The sequence below is a fragment of the Nannobrachium achirus genome (assembly GCF_963921795.1).
Source record: "Nannobrachium achirus genome assembly, chromosome: 24".
NCBI lineage: Eukaryota > Metazoa > Chordata > Actinopteri > Myctophiformes > Myctophidae > Nannobrachium > Nannobrachium achirus.
Window position 1 is genome coordinate 10,419,848 of NC_137831.1, and position 19,971 is coordinate 10,439,818.

The window sequence follows — 19,971 nt, forward strand, 5'->3', positions numbered from 1 at the left end:
AAGGTGCGTAAAAGTGTGCGCCCTCCGAAGAGGTGGCGGCCCTTCCTGGAACAGACCAAGCCGTGACCTTTCCGTGAAAGCAATATCCGGTGGTGACAGAAGCCATCCATATTTTGAGAGCGCTGGATAATCCACACAGGTGCAAAGATGATCCCTCCCCTTCCCTCCCACCCAAACAATCCTTCCCCCCCCCCACCCTGTGCAGCTTCAACTGCTTACCACACTCTCACCAACGAGGCCGCTGGAAAACCTTTTAGCCCTCCCGGGGAAGAGCCAGTCCTTTTCCTCTTCTTTCTTTTCTCTCACGGGGGATTCGAGGCAACAGGTGTGTGAGCGATATAAAAAAGAGAAGGAGAAGACAGAGAGGGTAAGAGAGAGAGAGTGAGAGAGACAGAGAGAAAGAGAGAGGGAGAGAGAGAGGGAGGGAGAGAGAAAGAGAGACAGCGAGAGTTACAGAGAGAGAAACTAAAAAAAAGAAGCGAGCCTAGTCTAAGGGCGCGTGTGGAACCTGCGGCGGAGGGGGGTCCCGGCGAAGCGCAGCGGCTGCATCCCGCGTGGCCAAGCCATCGCCACTGTCACAATGTGTCACCATGCATGGGTGCACGCGGGGTGTGGGGGGAGGGGGGGGGGGCACACCGAGGGGCAACCATCCTCCCCCCCACCTCTCCAACAAACCCCCGTACCCATCCACAATGGCAGACACGCCCTCGTCAACCAAAATTCCACACTGGAAGAAAAAATGGTCACTGCAGTACTGTAACGAAACACATGCCTGGACATGTACCTAAACACATTGTGATACACTCTGAATATCTCTGCTGTTGGGCCTCCTAACTGGAGTTAGGAGGTTTTGACGGGAGGACTTTTGACTACTTTTCCTTGGTTCAATATTATTTTAACCAACACTCACACAAAGGGTGTAAAGTAGGGGTGTAACGATATAGTAACTGTATCGAAATATCGTTTTTAACTTAAAAAATCGAAGTATATCGAAATGAAAACAGGTAAAATCGAATCGTATCGTTTTATTTTGTATCGTATCGAATCGGCAGTGCAAAGAATCGATTGTATCGATACTACCTACTTGTGCATTGTATTTAGCATTTTTAAGAAGAAAAAATTAAAAGGAGGGGTTTAATTACTTTCCTTTCCATATAGCTGCACTGGTCTATCGATAAATGTCTGGGTTCATGTCAAGGTGCAGGTTTGTCAATATACAATGTCCATGTATTTGGCAGATAATCACTGTGTTTACTTATTTATATCCATAATAATACATGTTTCCCTTAAAAACCTGCACTATCCACACATTTCACACAGATTTAATGTCTTTGCTAAATAGTTACTATATCGATTTTAAATCATTGAATCGAATCGTATCGTATCACCATGAATGAACCAATATCGTTCATGTATCGTATCGTCAACCATGTATCGTGATATATATCGAATCGCTATTAAAATGTATCGTTACACCCCTAGTGTAAAGGGTGTTCAATAGCCCTGATTTATGCCAAAAAATCAAAAACCTCAAAAATGGAGTTAATAGGTTTTAGCCAGACAGTGACAATATCGTTCCTGTCGGGCAGAAACCTCATATCTCCACATGTCAACAGTTTTATGTTTATTCATAAATGAATTACTTGCTTCATCGTACACAAGAGTGCCACAACCTAAGTGTGTTTCCAGCCAACAACAACGATGTGTAACTAAACACACTGGACACCCACTTTGAACATAGTAGTGTAAAGTCTTCCCTGTTGCGTGCCGGACCTGTCACTGAAATGTAAATAATTAATAAAGTTAAATAAGTATGGAATATGGATAAAATCCATAACCAAAATAAGAGAGACGAGCCAAAGGACGTATATCTTAGATTGCTGTATTTGAAGAGAGTCAGACAAGGAGACAAAACAGTGAGCGTACCATAGTGGCAGCTTTCTAAATCTCTCTCTCTTCCAAGATGGAAGTTAACATGTATATAAAGAGTACAGTTATGACAGTAAGATCTTCGTGGGACTCATTCATTTGTTCCCAGATCATAACAAGGAAGACAGTGACACGTAGTGTTGGTAATTTTCCACTAGTGACAGTATAAACCAAAACATGATTATATCATGGCAACCAAAGTTACTATGACCTGTAATCTACTAGCCTGAGCTTACAGTATCCGACCAAAATGTGGTCTCCTATACTGTAAGTTCAGTTCATAATATATCCTTATATGGTCATATGAGCCTCATACACAAACCATACAATTATGTATCATAATTTATATCCTAACAGTCACCCAGCAAGGGCTCCACATATTTAATAACCCTGAGACACCACAATCAGTTAATTATTATTTGGTGAGGAGGAGAGCGACTTGCATTATATTAGGCTATACATTATTGTTTAGTGACCCGCTTTTTACAGAGAAAAACGAATCATTTCACACACTCACTCACACACACACACACACACACACACACACACACACACACACACACACACACACACACACACACACACACACACACACACAAAAAAAGAAAATCGGACTGTGCCTTGGGCCCAGTCCCATTAATACGGCCTTGCCTCCATATCTCAGTCCATAATTCTATATTATCTCCTCTGTTCTTACTCACATATCCAAACAGTTACAGTTTACAGTTCATGTCCATACTGTAGGTGACAGACCATCTGACTAAATATGCATTTATTACATTCCATGTTATTTTAGTTTTTTCGTTCGACTAAACTGAACTGAGCCGAGTTGAGCTGAACCCACAATAAGTAGACCCAATCATTTGTAATCATATTGAAGGCAAATGCAAATAGATCAAATAAGTAATCACTGATTTATTTGAATATTTTCCTCATACAAATATTATATGTATATTAAAAAAAAAACAGACAGCTGACAGAATTAATAGTATCCCTAAATAATGGTCAGTCAATATACATTCAATTCATTGTTATCAGTTACTTAGCATGAATACAAAAACACAACAAACCGCGGTAGTCAGTGTGTGTGTGTGTGTGTGTGTGTGTGTGTGTGTGTGTGTGTGTGTGTGTGTGTGTGTGTGTGTGTGTGTGTGTGTGTGTGTGTGTGTGTGTGTGTGCGCGCGCACATGCGTGTGTTCTACTAATCAGTCCATGATTTTCTCCTGTAGTTCTGCCATTATCCAATAGATGGAGGTCTGACTCTAAATAGCACCAGGATCTGTTTCCTAAAATTCTCATCATCCTACTTTACTGTCAGCTTACCCTTATGTCCTTTCCCTTAAAGGTCCACTTTTCAACTTAATTAAATTATGAATGAGGATTGTGCGGCGTACCATTATGGGATGTGTCCATAAATGACATAATATGCAGAACACATATGCAAAAAGATACAGTATATATATATATATACATATTGACGTCCTATACAATTACTCCCACAGAAGGCGAGTGATTTTTGTTAAGTGTGTTTGTTTGCAAGAGTACAGTAAGCCGTGTGTGTGTGTGTGTGTGTGTGTGTGTGTGTGTGTGTGTGTGTGTGTGTGTGTGTGTGTGTGTGTGTGTGTGTGTGTGTGTGTGAGTCAAGTGGATACTGTGGATGTGGAATAGGACTGAAGCCTCTGGTTCCTCTTGTCTCTCATGGCAGGGTGGTCGTCTTTCCCAGCCCTCTGAACGGAAAAGCACCTGAGATGAGGAGAGAGTGAAACCGGTCAGTCTGAAACCTACTGGATGCTGTTGTTGTCTTATCAAATACCTAAATTAACCACATGAACCATGGCGTCCCAATTTGGGGCATGTTATTATAGGTGAATATGTTTCAAACAAATACAACTTATGTGGAAAGGTTTCGACAATGCAGCTTTGTGATCTAGTACATCTGCCTTAAGGCAAAGTATAGTTGAGTTTGTTGATTGAATAAAACGGTCCCATCATATTACATTAACGAAGATATCGCAGAAACTCTGACTGTAGTTCTGTCGCCACCCAGTACACTGACAAGACAAGTACTTGGCAAGTTGTAGTTGTGGATGTTACCTGCCTTATGGCTTCTGACTAATAAATGGTCCATACCTGGGGATGCACAAACACAAACTATGTGCAGACTTGAGAGAGTTAGGACAGCAACTGCAGCTACAGATCCTGTAGCAATTGCTTAAATTTGACAAAAGTTCAAAGTAAAACTCAGCTTCAAATAAGATATCAGATCGATATACCAACCCACTGAGGAGTCAAATGCATGAGAATGGCCACGTAAACTGTATGTTATGTGACTACTGTATGTAGCTGATTGCTACTGGGGGGTTTAAAGCTTTTATGCTTTTTTGATCACTTGCGTAAATATTTTCGCACCAAGTCTATAGGCTATAGGCCTACGTGTAGCCCAACTTTGAGTGTGCAGCTTGCAATGCGTTTAAATCATCAAAGTCCTTTATAACTTTGCACCGTTGACCCATCTCTCACTCTGCTGGCATTCTCTCTGGTATGTGTACAGTATTAGCCTAGCTGAGCTAGACATCCCAGCCATGTTAAAACAAGGAGGGAATAGATACTGCAGTTAGTTAGCTAGATGCATTAGTATCTAGGCTGGCCCCAGGCTAGTACAGTATAACCCTGAACCAAGGTACTGTAGCCTACAGCATGCTACTATTAAGAGAGAAGAATGATGCAAATACCTGTCACTCAATTAACCCTGGCACTGCTCCAGTGAGTCACCCCTCGTCTCCACCCACAGCAGTTTTAATTCACAGAAATGCTGATAAACTGCTTAAACTAGGGAAAAGTGAAGAATCAGCTTCCTCACTCCCTGCATGTTGCCCTGGGAACATGCAGGGAGTAACAACGGTTACCGAGCCATATGTCAGGACGCTATCTCCTGTTTCTGGGGCGTGAGGCAGCTTGCTGTACAAGAAGTACACCCCCTGTACCCCCTAACCCCGCAGAACCCCAAGAGATGGCTATCGATGATTCCAGGTGTACTTCCCCTGTCCTTACGCGAGGACGCGTTCGTGGAGAGGAGGGGGTACTGTTAGGATGACGTATCGCTTTCGTAATCTTACGTCATTTCTTCCCCAACTGAATACTATAAAGTTCATCCAAAACCATAATTACTTTGATCGTTGATTAATTTAAGATTACTAGCAATAGATTGTAATCTGTAGCTATTCCTTCCCATCTGAATCATTCTCTCTCAAAGTAGAGAATAACTCCTTAATATCTATCAACTCTATTACTGCCAGATGTTTTATGTATTTATTGGGTCTGGCGCCAGCAAAAAGCGGCTTACCTTTGCGACGTTATAGTAGATAGATAGATATTTATTTATTTATTTATTTTGATTGTGCAACATGCACTTTGGCAGACCAGGCAGCAGAGGGCGGCGTCATGCAAGAATTAATGTGAATTTGGCCGTTATGTGTTGCCATCCATTGAGACCAGTCTCTGGCCACAGAGCCACAGGGCCAGAGAAATCAACACGGAAGAGAATTGGTCTCCGTTGATGTTAACGCATAAGGGATTTTTAAGACCATCACTGTGGGCGATGTGATTACAGTACACGGCGGCGCGACCCCTCATCAGCTTACGGACATCAACGGCCGTATTGACGCGGCACGACACAGAGAATTGGGGCGAACGGGAACGTCCGTAGCAGTAAAACAGTTAACGATCGAGGAAGAGCCTTGCAGCTCAGAATCCCCTCTCAACTCATAGTTGAGTCTTGCAATTGAGAACCTCACCTTTCCAACCTTAACAGAGATGATGCTAGTATAGGGAGGGACTCACCCCAAAATACAAAACCTTGATGCTGACTGCCAAGAAGGAGGCATTAGGTACCCTGTTCATAATACTCGGCCAGGGATACTGTATACAACCCTGGCCTCCCAATCTCAGGGCGGACACTCTAACCACAAGGCTAACGAGCAATTTGATATGTATTGGTCAACCCACTGAAGAGGAAAAAAGGGGGGAGGAGAAGGACATACAGAAAGACAGACAGAGTTTTCTTCATTTAATATTTTATTTAATATTGAATTAATATGTAATAATACAGCAGGATAGGATAGTAAGATTAACAGTAGGGTAGCAGGATAATAGTAGGATAGTAGGTTAGTAGTATTTAATAGTATGATAAGTAGGATAGGAAAAGTGTTTCTTTAACATAACAAAAGGACACAGATTTAAACAAGAGTGTATGTTACGGAGTGTATCCAAAGTGCATGACTTCTGCCCAGCAGACCTGAAGACCAAGTCCAGAGTCTGACCCAGTTTTTTTTTTTTTTTGTCTTTAGAGACAATCTTTAAGGTGTCGACTGAAGTCTGGAATCAGTGCTTAAAGGAGTAGTTCACGCCCAACATAACTTTTTTTCTTTCGATTACTCACACCACGTAGACTTGAGTTCAATAATATTTTTAGTTTTTTGTCGCATTCCTCAGACAATAATTTGATTACAATTAACTTACCCCCTTTGATTCCGGATGGGGACCCAAATGCATTCGGGTCCCCATCCGGAATAAATGGGTGTAAGTTTACTATAATCAATTTTTTTGTCTTAGGAATGTGACAAATACAACAAAATATTATTGAACTCAAGTCTCCATGGCGTGAGTAATCAATTGAAAAAAAAAATTATAATAATAATAATAATTTTGGGGGTGAACTACTCCTTTAGGCCTAGAATTATTGAATGCTTTAACCAGTGAAAAATAGCAGATATACAAGCTCACAGCACGGCACCGAGTGCCGCGCTGCGAGCTTGTAGATCTGCTATTTTTGAAAAAGTTGTCAAAATGTGTGCAAATCTTTGAATATATGTATTTTTAAAGCGAACGTTTGTAACTCAAATTTTGCTTCTGGGGGGTCCCTGGAACTAAATATTTTGATATGGGGGTCCGTGGCCAAATACATATCATTTTGGGGGTCCTTCACATGAAAAGGTTTGAGAACCACTGACATAGTAGTCTCTCAAGAACATACTAACTGAGCTCCAGTGAAGTGAAATGAAACTTTTCTTTGACGGCCAGATTGCTGACATAGAAACATAAGGTTTTTCAAAAAACATTAGAAGGATTCAAAAGACACTTATAGAATCGGATCAAAATTCTAATTTTCACAATAAAAAAAAATATAGCAGATCTACAAGCTCGCAGCGTGAGCTTGTATATCTGCTATTTTTCAATAGTTAAAGCATAAAATAATGATACTCAATAATGTGTACCCGTTCTGAATGGGTTAAGACAGACAGACAGACAGACAGACAGACAGACAGACTCGTCCATTCTTTCATTCATTATTGAGTGGTTGCCTCGTTGACGTGGCTACCTGGCGACAGCCTTGGCCACCAGGTAGGCCAGCTCGGCCACGTTGAGCACCATGCAGATGGAGGAGGTGGTGGCCATGAACACGGTGAAGATGGTCTTCTCGGTGGGCCGGGAGATGAAGCAGTCCACCAGGTTGGGGCAGGGCCACTGGTCACACTGCACCAGCCGCGGCATGTGGAAGCCATCATACACCATGTACAGAGCACACCTGCATGGAGACATGTGGAAGCCATCATATCATACACCATATACAGAGCACACCTGCATGGGGACATGTGGAAGCCATCACACACCATGTACAGTGCACACCTGCATGGGGACATGTGGAAACCATCATACACCATGTACAGTGCACACCTGCATGGGGACATGTGGAAGTCATCATACACCATTGGGGTCTTTTCCACCGGCAAAGAACCGGTTCCGGTTCTTTCTCCCGCCTATGGGATGAACCAGAGGTGAGCTTTTCCACCGAGAACCGGAGTTGGTTCCGAACTGTAAAAGTTGGTTCCGAACGGGAACCACAAAACTTTGGTTCCTCTGGCTCAATCTGGTTCAATCTGGATTAAACACAAGCGGGTTCGCGGCCGCTTCGCAAGAATGAACCAAGGTTCCAAGAAAGTTGAACGGCACTGGTTCTATCAACCAAGGTTCTTGAACTAAGGTTGAAGATTGAAGCAGATTGAACAAGAGGAACCAAGGATTTTGTGGTTCCCGTTCTGAACCAACTTTTACGGTTCGGAACCAACTCTCGGTGGAAAAGCTCACCTCTGGTGCATCCCATAGGCGGGAGAAAGAACCTGAACCAGTTCTTTGCCGGTCAAAAAGCACCCATATGGTGCAACATACAGCTATCAGCTCTCTCTCTCTCTCTATGTAACAAAATCAAGAGGGACACTTTCCCTTTCCCTCTCCACACAGCTGTGGACAGTGTGGAGACAAATCAAATAGCCTAAATCGCACACACACAGTGGCCACGCCAGCAGGACGTATTTCTTGTTTACCAACAATGAGACTGCACGTGCTATGTTTCATATAATCATTCAGTTCCCAACAGATCCTCAAACCTGTTGTTTTGGGGATGAGCGCTGGTTTCAGTTCATTCAACCTTCTCTCTGTGTTGGCTGGTGGGGAGACGCTCCAAGCGAGACATTATACTACTTCACTCCGCGATGCCATTGCACGCCAAGAACAGCTGATATACAAGCTTAAATCGATACACAAGCTTAAGTGTTGAGCCAGGAAGTCTGCTCTAGTCTGTTCTCGGCCGTTCTCTGCACGCAGCACCATAGCAGGACGGAGCATAACATTAGTGCAGCACTGCAGCTCTGGTGCTGCGTGTGATTATAAAACACACGTTCCCTCCATTCTAATGACGGACTGTAGGAGTAGTTTTGAGGACTGCTATTATTGTTTACACAAAACATCATTCCTGTCTCCATTTGTTCCTTCCTTCATTTATTCATTAATTTCTTTCTTTCTTTCTTTCTTTCTTTCTTTCTTTCTTTCCTTCCCTCCTGTCCTCCCTCCATCCAAACCTCCCACCAGCACAGACAAAAAGCCTAGAATCCCAAACCACACGTTTGCTGCTTACATGAACACTCCTTCCAGCAGCAATCTGAACACCAGGCTAAAGGCGTAGGTCCACCAGAGGGCGCCAGCGAGTGGGAGTCTCCTCTTCTTCAAGCCCTCCAGCTCTGTCTGCTCTGACTTGTTGAGGAAAACATTCCGTCCAGAGCCCTGCCAAATACAATACAAGAAGGACATATAACAGGGGTCTTCAACGTTTTCAAACTAGGTTTCTGCCGACAGTTACATCATGAAGATGTACCATAGAGTATATATAATATAGAGAGCGGATAGCCAGCCAGCTGAGCAAGTTGCTCAGTGGCGTTTTGAAGCACCCGGAAGAAGCAGAATCCAATCCACAATCAATCCTCCAGTTCTAGGCAACACAGAAGTGGGGGACTTTTTTCCTTATAACTCTAAGGTATATTAACTCATATGCTGCCATTTAACAATACCTTCGTACTCTTTAACTGCCATTCGTCTCCATAGACTTCCATGTAATTCATAGTGCACGGATCATGCACACCCATGCCTAGATAATGCACCACGTGTGTCCACATTGCTCACAGCTTTCAAACAAAAAAATCCGAATGGAAATCCGTTCAGGCATTCATGAGATAGCAGCCATTATGTTTTACACTGTTGTGAGCTTGGAGGTCTGCTACCTGAGTTGTATGGGGGTTGTATGGGGGTTAAACAAGCAATTTCGCGATCGCTATCATGCCTACTAACGTTTTTGGGGTCAAAAAAAAAAAATTTGAAAAAAAAAAAAAAAAAAAAAAATATTTTTTTTATTTTATTTACGGGATTCACGGGCGTGGCAGGGTGGTACAACGGGATTTTTAAGGGATTCACATTTTTGGCAGTTAATGAGTTAATGACATAGTTCAATGTTGAAAATGAGTGGTATTCCCCTTTAAGTAGTAAGAGGATGACCAATAGCATTGATTCATGAGCAGAAAAAAAACATGAAAAGATAAAACATGGAGATACAGAGTTTCTGCCAGAGACAGCGTTGATATGTTGTGTCAGTTGTTCCCAATGTATAGATTTAACTAATCGGGAGATAAGCAACCGTCAGGTCGCATACACAAACCTTAAAAGGCAATGGTAGCCAATCAGGTGGGAATATGGGAAATGGGACAGATCCATGTTGATGACATGACTTTAGAGACACTGTGTACCGCTTTGCATGATTTTAGGGCAAAATCTGTAGCAGCAGTGTCCAAAAATGTGTTTTGCAAGAATCTGCGTCATGGTGGCGCTAGAAGAGGGGCATGTTGGAAATGAGGGGTGGAGGTTGTGGTTTGGCAGCCAAGGAGTGTGTGTGTGTTGGCATGGATGGGGGCAACAGTGCCGGAGATATGAGTCCATCCATCCATCCATCTTCAACCGCTTATCCGGAATCGGGTCGCGGGGGTAACAGTTCCAACTGAGACTTCCAGATTTCCTTATCCTGCGCAACTTCCTCCACTCCCTCTGGGAGTATACTGAGGCGTTCCCAGGCCAGTCTGGAGATATAATCCTTCCATCTGGTCTTAGGTCTGCCACGGGGTCTCCTCCCAGTGGGACGTGCATCGAGGACCTTCCTAGGAAGGCGCTCGGGGGGCATCCGTACTAGATGCCCGAACCACCTAAGCTGACTCCTTTCCAAGTGAAGGAGCAGCGGTTCTACTCTCGGGTGATTGAACTTCTCACCCTATCTCTAAGGGAGATACCTTCTGAGAAAACTCATTTCGGCCGCTTGTACCCGAGACCTTATACTTTCGGTCATGACGTGTGGGAGATATGAGTGAGTAGGGCAAAAGTGTGACGTGACGTGTGGCGGACAGACTGACTGACAGCTGGTGGAGGTTTTGATAGTAACTGCGACCTGACGGTCGCAATTAGTGGCAGCAGTCCTACCTGCAGGATCCTCTTCTTATCGCGATGGTTCCGGTAAGCCACGTACATCGCAACGAGGAGGGTGGGTGTCGAGACCACGATGAGCTGGAGGCACCAGAGACGTATGTGGGAGACGGGGAAGAAATGATCGTAGCAGACGTTCTCACATCCAGGCTGAAGGGAGACAGAGAGAGAGAGAGAGAGAGAGAGAGAGAGAGAGAGAGAGAGAGAGAGAGAGACAGAGAGAGAGAGAGAGAGAGAGAGAGAGAGAGAGAGAGAGAGAGAGAGAGAGAGAGAGAGAGGGGGATAGATATTTTACTGCAGGGGTCTTCAACGTTTTTCAGCCAAGTACCCCTAAGCTGACAGAGAGAGATGAAGCAGGGACCCCCACTATATACGGTTTAAAATTGTTTTGCTGATTCAACTTTTACATAGATTTCATAGATAGTTTCATTGACTTGTTTGACAGCACTATCATTTTATATTCATGTTAATGTGTATTTTCAGATATTTAGCCCCTTAAACCGTCTATAATTAGTAAACTTGACCTTTCACTCTTTAGTTAGTCTGCTCTTTTTTCCCTTTACACCAAACCTCTTAAACCTCCCGAAGAGATTGTTACGAGTTGGGTCTAAAGGTCACCATCCAGGTCAATGTCAAAATGACATACCGGTATACCGGTACTCAGTCATATCTCAGGAATGGAAAAACGGAGTAAATGAGGTGAAAATAGCATGACACCTTCGTACAACAAAGCTTAATCACTTAAACCCTATATAGTTAGGCTTTTTTATGACATGCCCGGAATAGGGATCACGTGGTTAAGTGGTTAACAAATGATTTAAGTGGTTAACAAATTATTTAACTACAATCCATGTACTCAGTTACTTTACACCATAGCCCATGCATACTACCGTACCTGTCACTGGTGAAGTCATATGTACTACCTGTAGTGTGTTGCAGGTGAAGTCATATGTACTACCTGTAGTGTGCTACATATGTACTACCTGTAGTGTGCTACATATGTACTACCTGTAGTGTGTTGCAGGTGAAGTCATATGTACTACCTGTAGTGTGTTGCAGGTGAAGTCATATGTACTACCTGTAGTGTGCTACATATGTACTACCTGTAGTGTGCTACATATGTACTACCTGTAGTGTGTTGCAGGTGAAGTCATATGTACTACCTGTAGTGTGTTGCAGGTGAAGTCGGACTGCTCGTCGCCCCAGACGCTCTCAGCAGCCACCACCAGCACCATGACACGGAAGATAGACAGCACGGACAGCCAGATCTTCCCCAGGCTCGTAGAGTGGCGGTTCACACCCACTAGCTGGGCATACAGCGTGGGCCAAGAGGACATGCTGTACAAAGAACACAGAGAGAGGGAAAGGGTTCATATTTTAGAAAAGATGAGTGTGAAAATACTTCTTTACTTCTTTCTATCGTTTTAGTGATTTAAACGATCTTGATTTGCATGCATGTCGGGGGCATGCATGCAAGTGGCTAAATATGTATTTTTAGACACAATAAGCCCATTCCTAAGATGCACCACAATCTTTCCTGGGCAGATATGACTTATGGGGGCTGGTGTAAATAGTAACAAAGAAATTGCCGGCTTTAATTACAATCTAAAACATGAACCCTTGATGTAAAAAACAATGTTGTCCTTTAAGTTGGATTTTATTGACACAGTAAAATCCAGAGTGTTATTTGTTATTTTAACACTGATAGTGTACAGGGGTGCATTTGTCTTGGTGCAGACACTTTGTGTATATTTTTTGGCACTGCGTTGATAAGTAGTTCCCAATGTTTGAATGAATGGACCATTGTGAATGCTTTTAGTTTGCAATATGCTTAGAAAAGTGCTATAAAATTGCAATCCATCCATCTATACTATAATTTTGCGAATGTCTGTCTGAGTGAGTGAGTGAGTGAGTGAGTGAGTGAGTGTCTGTCTGTCTGTCTGTCTGAAACAGCGTTTCTCCTCAGTGGCTGGAGTAATTGATCTGAAATCGCATCACCATTAGCATATGAACATACCTGACATAACTGTGAAGCCCGTTTGTCACTTTCACAAATCGTATACTGTATATTAGCATTTTTATGGTGTATCTACTATCTATTCTGCATCTAGCATGAGGCACATCTATTCTGCATCTAGCATGAGGCAACATGTTTAACCAGCTCTCTCTGTGTGTGTGTGTGTGTGTGTGTGTTTGTGTGTGTGTGTGTGTGCAGGCAGGCGGGTGTGTGCGCAGGCGGGTGGGCGGGCGGGCTGGGGGGGGGTAGCCATTAAACGAAACGGGTATTTCTTACATTGATGCTCCTACATATTATCATGCAAGCACCAGTTAAAGTTACTTTCCATCCCTCATATACTGTATGCACAGTGCACATCCCATAACCCACACACTGCACATCATTTTGGAGCTCATATCTTTGAACGGGTAAGGGCTAGTTAAAGAAACTTTAAAGGGGCAGACCACCCATTTTCAATATTGAACTATGTCATTGCGACCGTCAGGGAGCAGTTTACTATGAAAACCTCCACCGGTCGTCCGTCCGTCCGTCCGTCCGTCCGTCCGTCCGTCACACGTCACACGTCACACCTTTGCCCTGCTCATATCTCCGCATCAGTATGACATCACACCACATGTGTACACAAACCTTTGTGTACGTTGCTGTGGCAACAGTCTGTTGTTGCTGGTCTGTTAGTGTACGTTAGCAACCACCTTAGCAACCATGGTTTTACCCTAGCAACCAACTGTTTACCCTAGCAACCAACTGTTTACCATAGCAACCATGTTTTTTTACCATAGCAACCAACTGTTTACCATAGCAACCAGATACGCAGAGCAGGGATCTCCATATATGGGCATAAACAGGTGACATCACACTGATGTCAGATACTCAGAGCAGGGATTTCTCCATAATATATGGGCATAAAAGGGATTCTGTTAGGGATCTCCATATATGGGCATAAAAGGGATTCTGTTAGGGATCTCCATATATGGGCATACAAGGGGTTCTGTTAGGGATCTCCATATATGGGCATAAAAGGGATTCTGTTAGGGATCTCCATATATGGGCATAAAAGGGATTCTGTTAGGGATCTCCATATATGGGCATAAAAGGGATTCTGTTAGGGATCTCCATATATGGGCATAAAAGGGATTCCGTTAGGGATCTCCATATATGGGCATAAAAGGGATTCTGTTAGCTGTTAGTGATCTCCATATATGGGCATAAAAGGGATGCTGTTAGGGATCTCCATATATGGGCATAAAAGGGATTCTGTTAGGGATCTCCATATATGGGCATGAAAGGGATTCTGTTAGGGATCTCCATATATGGGCATAAAAGGGATTGTATCCCAGATGATGCCCTGTTAGGAGATCCACACTAACAGAATCCATATATGGTCCTACCGACAGCTGCTATAAGCCAACCCTGGCGATAAGGTCTGAGTCGAAGAAATGCTTCTTTCCTGGCAAGAATTGCCCCTTTATACTGTAGGGCTCGTTTGTGTATTGTATGACATCACGCCACATCATCGGCTGAGGACTGTGTGATGTCATCATATCTCCATATATGGAGACATAAGTTGCTCATGCCCAAATATGGGCTGGTGAGGTCAGACTTAGTGTGATGCGTAGGTTATCTCCATATATGGAGATTCAACTTCAATGAGTAACCATGGCAAACTGTCAACTGCCCGTATGTCTTGATAATTGGTAAAACAAACTTTTGGCCTATTTGTGGAGATAAGCGACCAACGGTCGCTTATCTCCCGATTAGGGAGTCTTACTGGTTAATATACCTTAGAGGAGTTGTGTGGAAATAGAAAAAAAGTTCCCCCTCTTTTGTGTTGCCTAGAACTGGAGGATTGATTTTGGGGTTTGTATTTTTTTCTATTTCCACACAACTCCTCTAAGGTATATTAATGTCATATTTCAATATTGAAAATGGGTGGTCTACCCCTTTAAGTACTACTATTTTTGTTGTGTTGTGACTTTTTCAACTGTTCTCGACTGTTAGTTTGCTCTGTTTGGTTGATTCTTCTGTATTGTTGATTCTTCTTCTTGTATTGTTTTTGTTGCTCGGCTAGTGCACAACAGTCCTTTTCCTTTTTCTTACTTTCCTGTAACTTGTAACATTAACTGCGGTGCTGCCTCTGGGCGACTTAATTTCCCCCTTGGGATAATAAACGTATCAATCTATAAAGGTGTCTATCTATTTACTGAATTAACTCTCATTAGCTCATTAATAAACAAACTGCATTTTGGCCCATATTTATAGGAGCAGTGGACAGTCACTGACCAGCAGCTGAGGAGCAGATCCAGCTGAAGGGCCAGTGCTGTATTAGTCGAGAGTAACCCAACATGCAAGTGTTTTGGTGTGGGAGGAAATTAGAGCAGGGTCTTCAACGTTTTCAGGCCAAGGACCCCTTAGTTGAGCGGGAGATGAAGCAGGGACCCCCACAACATTTCATAGATTCCATATAGTTTCATCGTTTGACAGCACAATCATCAGTGTATTTTGGATTCATGTCAATTTGTGATTTCAAATATTTAACCGCTTGAACTGTCAATACTTACCGTAATAAATTTGACCTTTGACTCTGTACTTAGTCTGAACACCACCGTTCAAGTGGTTAATATAAAAAAGGAGAAAAGGTTTCTATCAAAGATTTGGAGGACCCCCTGTAGTAACTCTGAGGACCCCCTAGGGGTCCCGGACCCCCTGTTGAAGACCCTTGTATTAGAGCATCTGGTGGAAACCCACATGAACATGGGGACAAGGACGTTGACAGAAAGGCCCCTGTTATAGCTTCGAACTCAAATGGAGCCCAGCCCAAATGTTTTGTGAGCATTAAACCTGGCACTTTAAAATGCCCAAAAAATCTATTCTGTTCCAATAATGGTTCAATATGTTTGCAACGGTTCTTTGTCTATTATCTGATGTTTGCAACAAATAAAAAATCTGAGCGGTGGTGTGTGTGTGTGTGTGTGTGTGTGTGTGTGTGTGTGTGTGTGTGTGTGTGTGTGTGTGTGTGTGTGTGTGTGTGTGTGTGTGTGTGTGTGCAACAGCGCCCCTCCCTTAACATGTGTGGTCAGAAAAGGTTACTGCAGGCTACAGACAGACAGACAGACAGACACGGAGACAGACAGACAGACAGACCCACACACACGGCCACGTATAGGAGCGTTGTGACCACCGCTCAAAAAAGGAGATGCCTCTTTATAAAGATAAACCAGGCAAGATAAAGATCAAGATAACGTTTAAACATATGGTTCTCAATTGAAGTGGATGTTAGTGTCCTGTCCTGTCCTGTCCTGTCCTGTCCTGTCCTGTCCTGTCTGGACACTATCATCCACTTCAATTGAGAACCACATTTTGTATCTTGCCTGGTGGGAATGACCCTTAAATCTTTAGACAATTTAAACAAAGAACCATTTTGCAAAAGGTTCTGTAGAGCAGTGGTTCTCAACCTGTGGGTCGGGGGTCCCCAAATTATTTTAGGGGGTCCCCAGATGATTAACTTAATGTGCAACATTGTTTTCTCAACAGTAAACAAACCGACATAAAGTTTAAGTGTATAGAGGATATATGCAGGTTCTAAATGACATATTTAAGGACTTTTTAATACCTCTAAAATGACAAATTAAACATTGGCCAAATTGTCAAATATAAGAGGCAGAAATTGTGAAACACCTCGCAACGCGAGGCCGTGTCATACAAAATGTAATTCCTCAACTCAGGGTGGGGGGTCCCCAGTTAAAATGTGATTATTTTGGGGGTCGCTGTAGAGAACAATTTCTTCAGTGAAGTTCTTAGGAGAATCACCCCCCCCCCCCCCCCCCCCTCTCGTCACGTTTGGGACACCAAAACTCACGGAAGACAAAATAAGTGGCCGTTTTCACATGGCGTGAATTTCAAAATTGCTGTCATTTTGGAAAAAACTTCCAGAAGTTTGACTCAGTGAAAACGGGGCTTATGTTGCCTAGAACTGGAGGATTGATTTTGGGGTTTGGCTTGCAAAGTACACCATGATGATGTCATCACGGTGTACTTTGCAAGCCAAAGTTCTCCCACTTTAAGCTCTCCAGAGAACTGGATCTGAAAGGTTCTTTGTGGCTCCATTAGGGAGCCTTTGAAGAACAGTTTCAAAGAATGGTTCACAGCGAAGTCAAACTAAATGAGAGCTCCAGAAAGAGAAAGAACATGATAATGAAGACAGGAAGACAAGGAATTAAATGAGGAGGGGAGAGTTGAAAGAGAGAGAGAGAGAGAGAGAGAGAGAGACGGGTTAAAAAGGAATCAAATGAAGAGTAGGAGGGAAGAGAGCTGTGTGTGGAGGGGGAAGAGAGAGAGACAGACAGACAGAGAGAGAGTGAAGAGAGAGCAGTGGCAACATTCATGTGAACTGATGAACCTCTCAGCCCACTCCTGTGTTGTACTGAACTGAACTGGGCCCACTCATCCAACCACTGTACATACAGTACAAACCAAACTAGCCATGGATCAAGATGGTCATCGGCCATCAAGGCAACAAACCTACCTACTACTACTACAAGCCGCACTCATCATGTATCACCCTTCCCAATTCACCCTTTGTTAGCCTCCTGGTTGGTCCCTGACTGACCAACCAGCAGGCTCTATCTGCCTTGTCCCGCCCTGGTTCCGCCTTTTTTATGTTGAATTAGCTCAAACATAATTTTTGGAGAAATAAAAACATTTAAAAACATATACTGATTCACTATGCTGCCACTGAGCAGCTCCAATTGACTGAAACAAAGTTTGAAATTAGAGTTGAGCTTACAGAATAACAATATGAAGCAACTGAATTAACATGGCAGTGGATGGAATGTCCCACTGAATGTCCCACCAAGACACAGCAACCAATGGGTGTGGAGAGGGGCAGGACAATGGGCGGGACTTGACAAAGGGTGAATTCCCATTCACTCAAGATGCTACGACACAGTAAAATCTTCACTGTTCATTTAAAACTCTGTAGAATAAATGGAACCAAATGCATGGACCCGCTTCCATGTGGACACTATTCTGAATTAAATTAACACTTAAGTATTTTACTGTGTACTGAAAGAAGACGGAAGCACTGATATTACCATTATATATGTACTACTGTGTGCCTATGTGTATGCCTCTGGCCTCTGCACAGAACAGTCAGTACTATTCCAATTTGTAACTAATTATCAATTTGGGCACTAGCCAGTAAGCATTTGCTGACTGTGCTTCTAATAACATCATTATATTGCACTTATGTTTTGATGAATGACAACTTTACAGGTAAGATATTAGTTAGTAAGATATAAACAAGGGATAAATCATTTATATATTTTTTAATTCAAATACCGGTAGATAACTTCTAAAGTAATTTACAGTTCTACCTGAATCTGAATGCATCACCAAATAATGTATTATTTCAAATTATTTATAATTATTTCAAATAATAATAATAATAATATACAATAACAACAATAATAGCCTACTACAATTTATTTATAAGGCATCTTTCATGCAAAACATGCAAAAAACTGCATAGGCATACAGAGATTAAAGACAATATAACAGATACATTCTTATAGCACATAATTAGCTAATTAAGTGGAAAATATAATTAAAAAACAATGCCTTAAATGGTGAGAAATATACGTTTTTATGGCAAACATAACCCCTGCTAAAAAAATATTATATTAAACTGCTATTGCATGGATGTATTCATTAATGTTCTGTTACAGTAAACTGATTACACACAACTCACCTTTGGCTGGGAACTTCAGGACGTATCCATGACAATATTCAAAAAGTTTTGAATAGGTAGACCTTTGGCAGGTCACAATAGTATCGATAATTACATCTAGAACTTTTGAAGAACCCAAAAAAGAGCAGCGGTTCCTTTGAGAACGCGTGCACACAGCAGCACAGAGAGCAGGTGAGGAGGGTGCGCGTTGACAGCTGGTCGGAGGAAGAGAGTCTCTCGATCCCACACACTGGAGGTACGGCTGCACTGCCACTGTGATTGGCTAGCTAGTTGTCATGGCAACTTATGCACTACATGACAAAACTACAAGGCTCTTATCTGGACAAAACCAACCAAGCAGCAGTCGTGGAAAAAGTACTAAAATGTTTTACTTTAAAGTAAAATTATCAATACTGCAATGTAGAAATACTCTGTTATAAGTAAAAGTCCGGAATTCAAAATGTAGCCTACTTGAGTAGAATACAAAGGTATTTGCATCAAAATGTAGCCTATTAAAGTACCAAAAGTATACTCATTAATAATGCAGAATGTCCCATTTCAAGTTTTCAAATCAAAATCTTTTGAAAATAGCAGATCTACAAGCTTGTAAACTTTTGTTAAATAAGGCATGATTCTCTGCAACAAACCTGCAGGCTATGGGATCTAAATTATACTGAGAATCCAGAGTTCTGATTATCTCTAGGCACCTGTAGATTAAAGACTGCTGTGTCCAATTACTGATTAAAAAATGGGGGGGAAAACAATCACTATAATAAATAATATAGAAGGCAATGCTTTCTACTAAGACCTGTAGATAATAATTTGAGAAAACACACCAAAACCCATGTGGCAAAGAAAGAGAGGTGACTGACTTTTCTGCCATTCTTTATTCTATGTTTACAGTAGCATATGCTGCTTTTTCTGTTTGTTGTGCCTGCTTGGTAGTCAGAGTAGTCTGGGATTTGTATGAACAGAGTTTTTGTTCTGTAAAAGGGGATAGGATTATTAGGATAGGTGAGGGATCCAGGGAGAGGGAACTCAGATGTTCTGATCTCTCAGTGCAGGCTGTAACCAGAGTGGACACAGGTAAAGTGCAGAAAGTGAATGAGACTGGCAACTCAGGGCCAAGACTGCAAGAGACAATGCAACACTGTCCTCTGATCAGAGAAAATAACAACCAACACAACCAAACTAAAGCCTAAATCACATGTACTTGTGCAGGTGATGGGGCTGGTTACGCTGGTATAGTGGCTGAACTGAAGTTAATGTTATAGTTAACTTGCACTTATTCTAAGTTGCTAAAGAGCATTGGTTTAACTGCATGCTGGGATGTACACAGAAAAATCCAGAGTGTGAATTTGGTAGAGTGCATGGGCACCTGAGAGCTGAGACCTCTTTTTTCGAGACCTGGGGGAATTGCAATTTCACTTGGTACCCAGACTGCCCA

At 42.5% G+C, this 19,971-nt stretch overlaps 1 protein-coding gene across 1 annotated transcript; it reads right to left on the reverse strand.

Moving 5' to 3' along the window:
* Positions 1-484: 484 nt before the first annotated feature.
* LOC308279953 (gap junction beta-2 protein-like) lies at positions 485-12,119 on the reverse strand (the record flags this gene model as incomplete). Its single annotated transcript, XM_080720177.1, has 6 exons — positions 485-727; positions 3,582-3,672; positions 7,307-7,513; positions 8,900-9,045; positions 10,780-10,932; positions 11,946-12,119. The coding sequence occupies 6 exons, from the start codon at positions 12,117-12,119 to the stop codon at positions 485-487; spliced, it is 1,014 nt and encodes a 337-aa protein (XP_080576303.1).
* Between the last annotated feature and the right edge of the window lie 7,852 nt (positions 12,120-19,971).